Source organism: Mixophyes fleayi, chromosome 4 (genome assembly GCF_038048845.1).
Source record: "Mixophyes fleayi isolate aMixFle1 chromosome 4, aMixFle1.hap1, whole genome shotgun sequence".
In the NCBI taxonomy this organism is placed as follows: domain Eukaryota; kingdom Metazoa; phylum Chordata; class Amphibia; order Anura; family Limnodynastidae; genus Mixophyes; species Mixophyes fleayi.
Window position 1 is genome coordinate 213,171,790 of NC_134405.1, and position 16,630 is coordinate 213,188,419.

The window sequence follows — 16,630 nt, forward strand, 5'->3', positions numbered from 1 at the left end:
CAAATGGTCTTTAGGAATCATGGTCACCTCTTCAAATTTCTTACTGCTCATTGCAGCCAATAAACAGTGTCTTGTGCTGCCCTGTAATCCCCCCAAAACTGCAGTTTTCCGGGGAATTTATTGTGATAAAATCCTCCTAGGAGCTTCATAAATATGCGCCTTAATGTGATATGAATGTTGAAATGTGATTGTTTCATTTTTGTTTTTAAATGTGATCTTTAAATGGTATTACGCTATTTATCATTTGTATTTTTTCACCCAAATGGAAATTGAAAAGGATATAGGACCTGATTCATTAAGGATCTTAACTTGAGAAACTTCTTATTTCAGTCTCCTGGACAAAACCATGTTACAATGCAAGGGGTGCAAATTAGCATTCTGTGTTGCACATAAGTTAAATACTGATTGTTTTTCCATGTAGCACACAAATACTTGATAGCTTATTTGTACACTGAAATTTAAAATTGATATTTGTGTGCTACATGAAAAAACAGTCAGTATTTAACTTATGTGCAAAACAGAATACTAATTTGCACCCTTGCATTGTAACATGGTTTTGTCCAGGAGACTGAAATAAGAAGTTTCTCAAGTTAAGATCCTTAATGAATCAGGCCCATAGTTATTACACACCCTTTTGAAACCCCTAAAGAGAGAGGGCTAGATTTACTAAAAATCGCTTTTAGTTGTGGTTTAAAACTGCCAAAGTTTGCCTGCAATTTTGCCCTCCAAACCATAGGATTTACTACTGGTAGTTTCAAAAGTCCTAAATCACAAGCAGATTAGGGGAAAATGCCATGAAAAGGGAGGGGTGGGGGGTAAAGATATGCACCTGGTACTGCTGACGAGGTGGGTACCAGAGAAATAATACTAGAATAATAACGCCCCCATCAACATGTTTGAACTACAATATTGCCCCGCTACTATTAGTAAATATATTGCCCCTGCTGTATTAATATATAAATTAGTGCCCCCAATTTTATTAATAAATTATAAATTAGTGCCCCTGTTTATATTATTAAGTAAAATAGCCCCCCAATAACTATATATATTACATATATAATTTATATTATTAAATATTATAGTTCCTCAATAATTTGAAAAATATTAGTCCCCCATACTGTTGCCAAGATGAAATTTTTTTTTCCATTTTTGTAAAAAAAAGTACCAAATACTTACCTGGCATCTTAATCTAATTTTGGTCCGGTGTAATCCCCTTTGCTTGTTTTAGCTGTATCCTCTACCTCTTAGAATGTAAGCTTTCTAATGAGTAGAGTCCTGCATACTCTTTGTTTTTATGTCTGTATTTATTTTCTCTACCTTGTAAGCCCGTTTTATGTATGCCCTGTATTCCCTACCATACGGCACTGTGGCACCTTACAAATCTATGATGATAATAATAATATTATTTAAAAAAAAGAAACAGATAGAAGACAGACTTATTGTGTGGAACACCCCGACGTGCACTGATTAGTCAGACTACTTAATACTCGAGCAGCCAATCAGGAGTAATCTCTTAACTCGTCTCGGCAGCGGTTTGAGCTGCCTTGCCTGTAACAACCATCCCTTTTTCTGACAGCTTTTCCTGTAGTTTGTGAAGCCGCCACTTGATAAATGTGATGGTTTATATTCCTTACTGATAAAAAATTGGGACGGCAATGAGTGCTTTGTAGTATTGCAGTTTGGCCTTTAGTAAATTTTGCAATTAAAAAAACGTCTGTAAAAGCACAACAAACGCAGATTTACCAAATCAGCTTTTAGTAAATCTACCCACTGAGCCTAAACTATTAGCGCTGTTTCCCATATATTACTAATTATAGAGAGCACTACTTATATCCTCTCTTCTTCTGGAAAAGAATGGTGGTTATATAAACGAACCACTGATTTTTAATGTATATATCTGAATGGGTGGGGTACGGCTTATCGATGCCGAGTACCCTGACATGATGACTCCGAAGGGCTCCTTCCTGGCAATCAGCGATTACAACTACTCTTCAAAGCGACTTCAACCAATCACAATAAAGTAAGAAGCCGGCTCCATTCACCATGGCGACAGTATTATCACTGTTGTTAAGGGGGTAATGTAAGTATGTGCCCATGTACAATGTAGTTTAGAAAGCCTTCTACATTGTACATGAGCGCATACTTGCATTACCCCCTTAACAACAGCGATAATACCGTTGCCATGGTGAATGACGTCATGAAGTGGAGTCGGCTTCTTACTTTATCGTGATTGGTTGAAGTCGCTTTGAAGAGGCGTCGTCATCACTGATCGTTGGAAAGTAGCCCTTCGGAGTCATCATGTTGGGGTAAGTGTTGTTGGGGTAGTTGGCATCGATATTACTACCACCGATCTAAATTTACGTGTGTTAGAGGAATATCATTTTCGATTATCAAATTTTTTGGCTATTTGTAACACTGTGTACGCTATTTTTATTTTTTCTTTACAAATTGATGAGGGAATTCCCTACTTTATTGGCTTTTGGCGATCAAGCACTATATTGGACACTACAAAGAAGTATTTGGCTGTATACTGGTTCAGAGTGTGGTTTCACCATTAATAGGTGAATATAATCACTTCTCAAATATAACTCAATTTATTATGCAGTTGACACTATGCTATACTTTTTCTTTGCATGTTACATCAGCTGGTAATTTGACACATGGAGAAATATTTTCGAATGTTGAGACATTATCCTTACTCTTCTCATTTTACATGTATCTTGTAGACTTGCATTTTAGCAGTACAGACTAGTTATTTTTTTCTCTGTCCTTGGGGTTCTGTCTGCACCAAGGGATTCTGGTATACTGAGTATTCTGTGTAGGCAATATGAGATCCAAATGAATTTCGAGTAGCATTATATGTTTTATTATCAACATCTGTAACCAAATATATGGCTATACTGGCCCTAATATGGGTAACAGCTATTTTTTGTTTCAATGTTTTTTCAAGAACTCTGTGTAGGTCAGGGTAACTGTTGAATGAATTATTCAAATCTGGTGAATTATGGAAAAGCAGGAAATAAAGTGGTCAAGTTGCCAATACGATCATAGTTTTAAACTGCAGCTCAGCCAATACTTTCTTGTCCATGTATATGCAAGTTTGGAGTGGGAGAGGCTATACCAGCATGAATCTAATCTGAGTATCTAAACACTAACAACACTAATGACTGTGATGTAGGGCTCCTATAACACTGACACAGGAAGATTGTGGTGTAAAGCAATCCTCAGCATGAAATAATGTTAATAAATAAAATGTGCTGTTTTTAGAGATCAAACCCCTGCTTCCCTCTTGGCAGAACGTCAGCGTTCTAACATCCAGGACCCCTATGGCCCTTCCTCTGAGGACTTGGGAAATGTGGCCATCAGCCTAAACGCAGTTAAAATCCCGTGGGTGAGTGATTAGGTGTTTAGCCTATGGGCTGCTTCAATTTGTTAACCAATAAGGCAGAGAAGGGGGGTGGTTTAGTTTTATATAGGTGAAGTTTTCCAGCATTTCCCCCTCTCTGCTTCCGGATTCCTCCCGCCCACCCGGCAGTTATTAGGTTTGTGTATATGTGGTTTCTTCTAGGTGGGAGAGCAGTGCAGTCGGTAAGATTGCATATGGTGCTTGGGTTATCTCGTCATAGGTCACTACTCCCCCTTTTAGATTGTGTTGTCATCACGTGTGTTGGGTCCAGTGAATGGGACTCTGGGCCAGTATGTTGAATATTTTACTGGCGGTTATAAGGGGGTGTAGTCTTGCCATTGGACAGATATTTCGCACCAGCCAATAGATAAGGTATGATCCTGGGTTGGTGGTACAATGGTCTGACCTTTCCACCGTTATTGGTTTTGTTTGCTGACTGCCCTGCTCTCGTCCGCCTTTCAGCCCCTTTAGTTTTAATTTTAGTCATTTAATAAATATTATTTTATTCCAACGTTAATATGGTGTCCGTGTCTTTATTGGTTTTCTTTATGGTATTATGGTAAACACTAAGAACTTCCACACTGTGCATTTTATGGCAGTTTTCCAGGGCTCAACAGGAGAACCTTGACTGAATCCACCAATTGTTGAAAGGGAAAAATTCTAATAAATTAAAAATAAAAGTGATTGGATGGCTCATTTACCTTGCTAAAAAATTACAGTACATAAAATTAACCACACAATGTAAATAAATATTTATGTATTTTCCAGGATTAAAATCTCTCCCTTTCTCAGTCTGGGTGTGTTATATAGACGCATATACAGTACATTCTTGTTATAAATATTACTGAGTATTTCAATACTAAAATGAATAATTATCAATGGATAGTGTGTAGATAGCATTGAGACACAGGTACAGATACAGAAGCAATGGTTAAACTAGTGGATTTCAAACTTTTTCAATTCAAGGCACCCTTAGAGTCTCCAAAAAATTTTCACCCCTGTGAGATTGCAGAGGCACCCCAGGGAGCCTAGGCGCACAGTTTGGGAACCACTGGGTTAAACTCTTCAATAGGGCCCATTGTCCTATTACACCTACAATAAATATTGACCACAAACATAAATAATCTCCAACAATAGGCAATATCACACACAGTCCCTGGCTAGGCAGATCTTCAGGTCATCCACTGATAATGACACAGATAGGTCTGTAAATAGTAGGCTCAGGCTTTCAGAAGGGGAGCGGCACTATATTCCAGTGGACAAAATGTGCCTTAAAGTACAAACTTGATATGGCTTAATATTGAATTTATCCAGACATGATTTTCAAAATAATGAGGTTTAAATGACTGGATGGGAGGAAATCAGTCTGCACATTCCAATTAGAATATTGAAGTGTATAATAAAGTTTATATAATTCAGACTAATGTGCCAGATTGCTACTAATGCGATTAGTACTCTGCCCTTTTGTGTACTGCCTGGGCATGTAGCAGTCATTCAGGTGGATGTGACTTTATGATGACACAATTTTGCCAAGTGGCTCAGACATGCATAGTTCGAGTGAGGCTGTGCTGCTGTCAGGTCTGCAGTGCAATGAGTATTACTCAGGGGAATGTGCAGTGGGGGAGGTCCAATAAGAAGGAGTAAAAGTAGAATGTGTGTATATTTGGGAGCTCTGTCTTGATGTGAAGTGTGTGTGTATGTGTGAGTATAGGTTGTTCAGTGGAGTGGCTATCTGGGCAGGGGGGCATCTGCCCACCAGGCTGAACCCATAGTGGGCTACCTACTATGGGTTCAGTCTCTGAGAGTTAGTGGAGAGTGTGCATAGACATGGCTACTCTGCTTTAGTATGCTAAATATGAATATATATATATATATATATAGATATATATATATATATATATATATATATACACTCACAAGCACACATATAGAAAATTTACTGCTAATGTGTAATTGAAACAATGCCTAATAATAGTAGTAACAAATTTATTCTAACTAGAGAATATTATTGCGGAATGCTCATAGGTGATGATTAGATTGACCTAATTACATCAATCTCTGAATAAATAATCCAAATTAATTATCAATGAAGGGCTGTCTGTTATAAGGTTTAAGTCCTCTTAAGTGATATTAACTTAAACTTGATGACTGCAGAGTACTATAAATTCCGGATAATTAACTTGAAAAAATATTACATGTTATACTATACTTCTTTTTACTATTTTTAAAATATATTTCTTCAAGTAGATACAGAGATGCAAAATTATTTTTAATAAGACATAATAAAGTATACGTATTATTTAAATTAAAAATCAGTGGACTGGAGTGCCTCTTATAAGTAACATTCTGGTCTTTTTGTTAAAGAATGCTACATGTTAAACTTGCAAATGTAACAAATTATAATATACACAGCTATTCAGCCTGAAGAGGGGACCAGATACCATCTAGTCTATATGTTATATGAGTTTTCTAATAGATGCATTAATTTATCATTTTGAGATTCTCTTTCTGATTTCCTTCTAGTCCTTATGTTCAAGGGCTATTCCAAAGTTCCTGTAAGGAATTACCTTGACATTTGCACCTCCGACCACTAGAGGTCTCTGTATTTACAAACTTGCCCTTAGATTTGCCCTTATCCAAGATGGCCAGTTTGAAATCAAAGAGAAACCATCTTGATTCCTGTTTCCTGTTTGGGCCTATTAAAGGCACTTCCTGGTTCAGACATATGCTTGAGTATTCTGCTTGATCAGCTCCTGCTACCTGCTACTCTACCTTGTATCTGTGACTACCTGCTTGTGTACCGACCCGGCAAACGTCTGACTACCCGCTTGTGTACCGACCCGGCTAACGTCTGACTACTCTCTGGATATCTACTCGGCTATTGGGCTTCAGGTAATACCACCAGTATCGTTACAGGATACTCAAGCCTTGAAATGGATCCCGCTGAAGATATACCTATTAAGCGGCGTGTGGCAAGTTTAACCACCATGCTAATTAAATGCCAGGCGGAGCTGAAATTCCTGAAGGACAGTTTTGTAACTCTCGAGGCACAGGTAAGCAAGAGTTTCAAGTTATCTCACAAAAAACCTGTGACGCACATAGTGGTTTCCAGGAATTTCTAATTAGACTATCTCAACATGAGGAACGTATCTCAGAGTTGGAGAAGGGGTCACCACAAGTGCCTGTAACTTCACCATCCCCTGCTGCTCTCCCTCTCCCACCAGCCCGGTTTGGAGGGGACCCTCAAAAGTTCCACGGATTTATCAATCAATGCCAGCTGCATTTCCAACTGTATGAGTCCCATTTCCAGTCTGAAAAGTCAAAGGTGCGGTGTATGCTTTTGCTACTTAAGGACTCTGCCCTTGCATGGGCTTCTCCTTATATTGAAACTTCTAGTCCAATATTAGAGAAATTTGATGACTTCCTCAAAGTAATGAAACAAACCTTTGATGATCCGAACCGGAAAGATACTGCTGAAAAAACATTATTGAAATTACGTCAGGGGAGACGCTCAGTTGTGGAATATACTGCAGACTTTCGAAGATGGGTACTTGGAATTCTGAGGCACAGCTGTCTGTCTACCGTAGGGGACTTTCGGAAAGCATTAAAGATGAATTAGCCCGATCAGAGGCACCAACTGAACTTGAGCCTTTCATTATCCATTGCACTCGAATTGATGTTCGTCTGATTGAGACGACAAGAAAGGAAGGCCTTAACCTGGACATACCCCAGTTATCAAGAACCCACAACTTCAAACTATTATGGGAATTCTGAGGTGAAATCCACTACAGAATTTGAGTCTGAACCCATGCAAGTAGACACACTTCACAAACATAGTTCCAGTGAGAGAAGGGAGCAGCGACGTCAAGAGAACTTGTGTCTTTATTGTGGCAAACCAGGACATTATGTCTCAAATTGTCCTAGAAGACCTCAGAAGACAGTGGCTAGCTTAGCAGATGCAGACTTTTCAGACCAGGAGTCTGTGATTTCCGACATTCCTCAGCATGTGAATGCAATTATTCCTTGTCTCTCCTCTTTAGCATCAACTGAAAAGAATAAGGGAAATATTAACTCACATTTCTCAATTCCAATTTGATTCCAGATCGGTGCACACTGCATTTCCAGTACAGCAATGGTGGACTCTGGTGCGAACGGCAATTTTATGGACATTATGTTTGCTAAGAGAAATAAGATTGAATTTAGAGAGAAACAGATTCCAGTGTTAATGGAAACTGTGGATGGTTCTCCTTTGAACTCTGGTCCAGTTACTCATGAAACCGAACCCCTGGACCTCGTAATTGAGCCAAACCATCATGAGACTCTGACATTCTTACTGATCTACTGATCTACAATTTAGTTCGCATACGATCTGGCGATGAATGGAAGACTGCCTTTCGATGTAAATATGGACATTTTGAACATCTGGTGATGCCCTTTGGACTGTGCAATGCTCCTGCTACATTCCAACATTTCATGAATTATGTTTTTAAAGATTTAATTGACCAATTTGTTGTCATTTATCTCAATGACATACTAATTTTCTCAAATTCCCAAGAGGAACATCAACAACAGGTTCGAACCGTACTGGAATGTCTTCGCAGACACTGTTTGTACATTAAGTTGGAGAAGTGTGAATTCCATCAAACACAGATTCAGTTCTTGGGCTATATCATCTCACCTCAAGGTTTGAGAATGGACCCTAGCAAGGTCCAGGCTATAGTAGATTGGCCAGCTCCAAGAAACGTAAAAGAGGTACAAAGGTTCTTAGGGTTTGCCAACTTCTATAGACGTTTCATTAAAGACTTTTCCAAGATTGTGACGCCAACTACTCAACTAACCAAGAAGGGATCGTCTTTTCATTGGTCTCCAGAAGCTGAAGGGGCTTTTTCTCTGCTTAAGACAAAGTTTACTACAGATCCCATATTAATATATCCCAACCCAGAACTTCCTTTCATTCTTGAGGCAGATGCTTCAGATTCAGCAGTAGGGGCAATATTATCACAGAGAATAGCAGAGAAGATGTTATTACATCCATGCGCTTTTTTCTCTCGTCAAATGACTGCTTCAGAAAGAAATTATGATGTGGGAAATAAGGAACTATTAGCCATTGTGGCTGCATTTACTGAATGGAGACATTTGCTTGGAGGTGCTGCACATCAAATTACTGTGCTTACTGACCACTGGAATCTAGAGTTTGTTCGGTCTGCCAAAAGACTTTCTCCGCGACAAGCCAGATGGAGTTTAATCCCAAATCGTTTTGATTTTGTTATCTCTTATAGACCTGGATCCCGAAATGGGAAAGCTGATGCTCTATCCAGAGCATACATGGAAGACTCACCCAGGCCCGGCGCTCCCATTAGGCAACCTTAGGCAGTTGCCTGGGTGCCGGAACCTGCAGGGCGCCGCTGACAAGATTTTGTAATCTAGTCAGCGGTGTTTGGGACATAGTACAGCGGCGGAATGGCGCCTGCTGTTTTCGTTTTTGTTTTATGGATGCCCCCGTCCGCATAGCACTCAGACATGACCACTGACAACAGTCAGTGATCATGTGATATCAGTCTTCTTCGGCGGCGTCTTCCAGGTCCAGAGAAGTGCTGTCCCCACTCCCCGTGTTCTCACACTGTCTGTCACTGACAGACAGTGTGAATAAAGTTATTTCCCAGAGCCCCCTCCCCTCCCAGCATGCGCCGCTCCGCTCCACCCCCCTCCTCTGTGTTTTTGGAAGCCGAGGAACATTTTGGCAGCCAGTGGAGAGAACAGAAGAAATGTGAAGAGCCCCCTGCATCTGCTGACAAGAGAAAAAAAGTAAGTAAATAGAATATTATTTATTTATTTTTATTATTTTTTTTTTTATTTGTAAAAAGGCATGCACAAAGCCCAATAAGGAAGTGGTAAGTTAAAAAAAATAAAAAATGGGGGGGTCGATTATTATTTGGCACCTCATGTTCTTTATTTGATTGTAAAACTATGGTGGAGTGACACCTCATACTCTATATTTGACTTTCAATTATCAAATATAGAGCATGAGGTGCCAAATAATAGTCATTTTTCTCATGCATAGTTTGCAAATTTAAATATAGAGTATGACGTGGCAAATAGAAAAATGACTATTTGCCACGTCATACTCTATATTTGACAACTGCAAGTCAAATATAGAGCATGAGGTGCCAATAAAATAATCATTTTCTCCACCATAGTTTTAAAATCGAATATAGAACATGAGGTGCCAAATAAGTCATTTTCTCCCCCATACTTTGCAAATCAAATATAGAGTATGACGTGGCAAATAGTAATTTTTATACCATAGAAAAATGACTATTTGCCACCTCATGCTCTATATTTGACTTGCAAAGTACGGGGTAGAATTTCTACCCCATATTTTGAAAGTCATATCTGTAACCCTGCGCCCAGGGCCAGAGCAAATCGAGGTGTCGGCAATAGGAGTAGAGTGCTCGGTCTCTACTTCTGCCCGTCACCTCGGACACCCCCCTTCCTTCCCCTACGGATTATTGCACTCCAGTAATGTTGCGCTTTCTCCACTAGACTCAAGCGGCATGGACAGATTGTTGCTGAAGAAGGGGTGTGACTGGCACTTGGTCTGAACAAAACCAGGTAAGGCGCTACAGTAATAATAAATGTAGAATTCCGATTCATTAATTTAAAAATAAATAAATGTGTGTGAGAACCTCGCAGGGTCGGGGGTGGGGTGGGGGGGCGTTGGGCTGAAACTTTGCCTAGGGCGCCTACAGACCTAGCACCGGCCCTGGACTCACCACAGCTTGATCCGGAAAAGACAATCCTCTCTAAGTCAAATTTCCTGGGAACTATTGGTACTGGTGAGCTGTTGTCTGACATCAAAGAGGGTTATAGAACTGATCCGATCCTTTTAGAACCCTACAGATTTACACTTGACCTATCGAGATAACATTTGGAAGTATGGACATCGCTTGTATGTACCAGCAGCAGCAAGATTAAGAGTACTGCAATTTGTCCATGACTCTAGACTGGCCATAAAGGTGTTTGGAAGACGCATGAATTATTATCCCGTTACTTCTGGTGGCCGAAATACAAGGAGGATGTCAAAAGATTGGTATCATCCTGCAGTACTTGTGCCCGGTTTAAGACTCCCCGCACTGCTCCACTTGGACTCTTACAGCCTATGCCAGTTCCTTCTCGACCATGGGGTTCAATTTCCATGGATTTTATTGTGAATTTACCTTCATCCAAGGGTATGACTACAATTCTGGTGGTTGTAGATCGACTCACAAAAATGGCTCATTTTGTGCCCTGTCGTGGACTTCCTTCTGCAAAAGAAACCGCAGAATTACTAATCAAGAAAGTGTTTCGTCTACATGGAGTCCCTGATGATGTAGTCTCTGACCGAGGAGTACAATTTACTTCACGTTTTTGGAAGCAGTTTTGTAGTGCTCTTAATATTAATATCAAATTATCAACTGCTTTCCATCCTCAATCCAATGGACAGACAGAATGCACCAATCAGACTTTAGAACAATACCTACGGTGCTACATTTGCCATCTGCAAGATTACTGGACTAACGTTCTGCCAATGGCAGAGTTTTCATACAACAACTCACAACACTCATCCACAAGACAAAGTCCTTTTTATGCCAATTTGGGGTATCATCCAAGCCTACTCCCCAATTTTCTACATGATCCTTCCATACCTGCTGTTACATCCAGACTAGAGTCGCTACAGAATAATCTCGAAGTACTAAGAGAGACATTGCAACATGCACAGGACAGTTAAAAGAGAATTGCAGATAGACATCGAAAAGCTGCACCAGTTTTAAATGTTTGTGACGATGTTTGGCTTTCTAGAAGAAACCTAAAAGTAAGCATGCCTACTCCTAAATTAGGACCGAAATATATAGATCCTTTTAAAATTTTGGCCCAAGTCAGTTCATCTGCCTTTCGACTTGAACTCCCAGGATCTATGAAGGTTCATCCTGTGTTTCATGTTTCCTTACTGAAGCCAGTAGTTTCAAATCCATTTCCTGGTCGTACCTTGCCTCCTCCAGATCATGTTCAAATTGATGAACATGAAGAGTTTCTGGTAGAGAAAATACTAGATTCTCGAATATTTAGAAATAGACTTCACTATTTGATACAATGGCAGGGATATGGACCTGAAGACAATTCATGGGAACCAGGAGAGAATGTCCATGCACCTCGATTACTGCGTGAATTTCATCAAAGATACCCGGAGAAACCCTGCAAAGCACCGTCCAGAGGACGTCATTGAAAGGGGGGAATACTGTAAGGAATTACCTTGACATTTGCACCTCCGACCACTAGAGGTCTCTGTATTTGCAAACTTGCCCTTAGATTTGCCCTTATCCAAGATGGCCAGTTTGGAATCAAAGAGAAACCATCTTGGATCCTGTTTCCTGTTTGGGCCTATAAATGGCACTTCCTGGTTCAGACATATGCTTGAGTATTCTGCTTGCTCAGCTCCTGCTACCTGCTACTCTACCTTGCATCTGTGACTACCTGCTTGTGTACCGACCCGGCTAACGTCTGATTACCCGCTTGTGTACTGACCCGGCAAACGTCTGACTACCCGCTTGTGTACCGACCCGGCAAACGCCTGACTACCCGCTTGTGTACCGACCTGGCAAACGTCTGACTACCCGCTTGTGTACCAACCCGGCTAACGTCTGACTACTCTCTGGATATCTACTCGGCTATTGGGCTTCAGGTAATACCACCAGTATCGTTACAGTTCCTTTCCCAGGAAATCTTGTGAATTTCTAATTTGTGCGTGGTCTGGAGCAAGAATTGTCTGATAGTTAATTTGTGCTTTTTCTAATATACATACATGGTGCTACACATACAGTATATGCTATAAAGTATTATTATTATTATTATTATTATTATTGTAGATGTGTAAGGCATCACAATGCTCCGCAGTACCGTACAGTAGGGAAAACAGGTTATTCATAAAACAGGGACATACTAGGTAGACCAACTAAATGCAGACATGAAAACCAATGGTATGGAGGACCCTGCTCATTAGAGAGCTTACACTCTAAGTGGAAGAGGTCACAACTAAAACAAGACGAGCAAATGTGGTTCAGAGCGGAGATTGGGACAGTTGTGAGGGTGCATTAGTGTGAATATTGTTATCGGGGATAAGTTAAGCTCCAAAAATGAGATGACTATTCAGAGAGTGTCTAAAGGTTTGAAGGCTGTGGGAAAGCCTGATTGGGCATGGTAGGGAATTCCATAAATGGGGAGCAACACGGGCAAAGTCTTGTAGGCGGGAGTGAGAGGTGGTTATCAGAGTCGAGACAAGGCGAAGATGATAGATCTAAGAGGATAGGAGGGAGTGCTTTGATATGAGATTTGAGATGTATGACTTATGAAGTGTCGAGAAAGCAAGGTGTGGTTCTAAACTATTGTATTGGATCTAATTTATTACTGTTTCTTTCCCCATATATTATTTATGTGATTTTTCTTAGATAAAGAAAAAAATGTACACCTTGAACTAATGTGCTTACTATGCTGTAAGTTGTATGCAGGGTCGGACTGGCCCGCCGGGGGACCGGGCTATCCACCAGTAGGCTCCGACCCTGAATCACTCCCCTCTTCGTTGGTGGGGGGAGCGAGAAACTTTATAAAAAACAAAACAAAAAAAAAACAACTCACGTGACCGCGGCGTCGGCTCCGTTTGCACTGACTGTCGGGCGTGACTTCATCACGCCCGACGTTCAGTGAGGAGCGCCGGCAAGACAGAAGAAAAGAAAGAGGTAGATACAAAAGGTAAGTGGCAGAGTGAAGGGGGGAGCATGGCATCGAAAAGGAGGAGCATGGCATCGAAAAGGAGGAGCATGGCACAGAGAAGGGGGAGCATGGCACAGAGAAGGGGGAGCATGGCACAGAGAAGGGGGAGCATGGCACAGAAGGGGGAGCATGGCACAGAGGAGGGGGTGCATGGTACAGAAGGGGGAGCATGGCAGAGAGAAGGGGGAGCATGTCAGAGAGAAGGGGGAGCACGGGGAGCATGGCAGAGTGTGAAGGGGGCCAGGAGAAGGGGGGAGCAAAAGCAGCAAGGCACAGGGTTATGAACGGGGGCCAGGAGGAGGGGTGAGTGAAAGCAGCATGGAGGGTGCAGTGTGATCATAAGAAGGCACAGCATGGTGATGAAGGGGCACAGTAATGTGTGTGTGTGATGGCACAACGGACTTGTGGCAATGTAATGTGTGTGTGGTAGGTGGTGACTAAATAATGGGTGCTATTTTCTTAGTAGGGTAAAGATAGGGCAATTTAATTTTATAGTGGGGACTATTAATTTAAGATGGGGTGGTTTGAACGCTATTAATTGAATGCGGGGCTGAGTTTGAGGAGCATGAGGTCTATTTATTAAATGTGAATATGAATTATTTAATGGCAGTGACGGTTGCTGGAAATAGGTATATTTATTATACGTAAATGTGATTAATTTATTGCAGAGGCTGTCTGGAGGGAGGGAAATAGGTTTATTAAATGGGAATACTATTACTTTTATGTTGGGGCTGGAGGAAGGCCTATGTATTAATTGTGGGTCCTATTGCTTTAACGCCGGGGCTGGCTGAAATTTTCTAAATGTACCCATTATTTTTTCCAAATAGGGCCCTCAACATTCCAGGATCCAGACAAGCCGCAACTAAAGAAACCAGCAGCCACAGGTGGTAAAAGTGACAAGAACAGGTAGGACAGTCTGTCAAATGAGTCTAGTGCAGGCTTGGCTAACCTGTGGCACTCCAGGTTTTATGAAACTAAAAGTCCCAGCATACACTTCCAGCAATATGCTGCTATATATTGGCAAAGCTTGCTGAGGCTTGTAGTTTCACAACACCTGGAGTGCCACAGGTTAGCCAAGCCTGGTCTTGTGGGATAATCCCAAGTTTTGGTGACTGTTCTGCCCAATTTAAGGTGCAGGTTACTACACTATGGTGCTAGCTGTCCTTTGTGGCCTGACCACTCCCCCTCTAGTGTCTGGTCTCGCCTCTGTGATGTTTGGCCACACCCCCTCTGGTGGGCCCCTAGCGTTGCAGTCCCCCAGTGGGCCCTTCATGTCCCAGTCCGACACTGGTTGTATGCATCCTGTATATTCCTAATTTATTGTTTAAAGGAGCACTCCTGATCAAACATTAAGGGTTCAACTTATTGGAAGGAGCATATCCGTTAATCTTGTAACTTATACCCGGGACTGTTAATTTTATATTCTTAAAAAGGTCATGCAAAATATGAAACATAAAGTGAACAAACTCAAGTCAAGCTGAAGATGAAGACTTCTTACAGTCCTATGCATATAGCATACCTTTCTGCAGACACATTACAATAATCAACACTGGTGTTGCCAGACTCTTCATTTGTCAGAGTATCCAGAGAAAATCTATCAAGGACCAAGAAAAGATTGTTCAATCTTCGTGAGGCCACAAAATCTTTGCACAGACTTTCAGCATATGCCTGGTGGTACGCTTGTGCAAGGTTGTGTTCATGACCTTAAATACAAGCATAGCAAGAGAACCTTATCTCAGTGGTAGACAAATAAATCCATTATAACACATGGAAAATTCTATCCTAATGTGTTAACTCTACTTTCTGATTAGGAAGAAAAAACACAACACACCTTTGCAATACAATAGATCTACAATCATTTTTCTCCAAACTATTTAAACGTACTGAAAAGAAAATTTAATTATTGTTGCTGTCTGGTGATCTGGTAACACAAACACGATCGCCAGGCACTAAGAGGTTCATTCTGAGTTGGACGCAAGCACCTTTTTTTGCTTAAAATATACGTTTTTAGTGTACAAAAGTGCATATGCGGACATCTGTGTTTAGAACAAAGAATTCATGGACAATATTCCAAATTTTGATTTCCATATACCTTTTATTGCCATAGCCGCTTAAATGTGTTTTTTTACTCCAGGAGATCTGCACCCCACCCAAGTTGTAGGCATGGTGAGACAGATTTTTGGAACTTTAATGCCCCACTTAGGATATTTATGTATACATGCAGATAAAATGGAGCAAAAACTACAGAAATATTAGATAATGTTGATGTTATCCAGTTTGGGCATTTATCCATGGCATATAAACTTGTGTGCAACTATTTACAGAACTATGGAAAAATGTTTGGAAACAAATAGGAAAAAATCATTAAGAAATGGGGGAGATTCAATTATCTAAGAGGTTCTGTAGGTAGCTTGCACTATGGGGAAGATTCTACAAAAGGTTCTGTAGGAAGCTTGCTCTATGGGGGAGATTCCATTAGACAAAGGGTACTGTAGGAAGCTTGCTCTATGGGGGAGATTCCATTAGACAAGAGGTTCTGTAGGAAGCTTGCACTATGGGGGAGATTCCATTAGACAAAGGGTACTGTAGGAAGCTTGCTCTATGGGAGAGATTCCATTAGACAAGGGGTACTGAAGGAAGCTTGCACTATGGGGGAGATTCCATTAGACAAGAGGTTCTGTAGGAAGCTTGCACTATGGGGGAGATTCCATTAGACAAAGGGTACTGTAGGAAGCTTGCTCTATGGGGGAGATTCCATTAGACAAGGGGTACTGTAGGAAACTTGCACTATGGGGGAGATTCCATTAGACAGGAGGTTCTGTAGGAAGCTTGCACTATGGGGGAGATTCCATTAGACAAAGGGTACTGTAGGAAGCTTGCTCTATGGAGGAGATTCCATTAGACAAGGGGTACTGTAGGAAACTTGCACTATGGGGGAGATTCCATTAGACAAGAGGTTCTGTAGGAAGCTTGCACTATGGGGGAGATTAGACAAGGGGTACTGTAGGAAGCTTGCACTATGGGGGAGATTCCATTAGACAAGAAGTTCTGTAGGAAGCTTGCACTATGGGGGAGATTCCATTAGACAAGGGGGACTGTAGGAAACTTGCACTATGGGGGAGATTCCATTAGACAAGAGGTTCTGTAGGAAACTTGCACTATGGGGGAGATTCCATTAGACAAGAAGTTCTGTAGGAAGCTTGCACTATGGGGGAGATTCCATTAGACAAGAGGTTCTGTGGGAAGATTGCACTATGGGGGAGATTCCATTAGACAAGAAGTTCTGTAGGAAGCTTGCACTATGGGGGAGATTCCATTAGACAAGAGGTTCTGTGGGAAGATTGCACTATGGGGGAGATTCGATTAGACAAGAGGTTCTGTAGGAAGCTTGCACTATGGTGGATATTCCATTAGACAAGA

The 16,630-nt window shown here is 41.1% G+C and overlaps 1 protein-coding gene across 1 annotated transcript in view; it reads right to left on the reverse strand.

Annotated features, from left to right (window-relative positions):
• The window catches only part of LOC142152543 (tetratricopeptide repeat protein 41-like), a 69,859-nt gene that overhangs the window by 40,509 nt on the left and 12,720 nt on the right, over nt 1-16,630 (reverse strand). Inside the window, exon 3 of the mRNA XM_075209294.1 lies at nt 14,730-14,913. Coding sequence (XP_075065395.1) covers nt 14,730-14,913 — 184 coding nt within the window. The remainder of the gene's footprint in view (nt 1-14,729; nt 14,914-16,630) is intronic.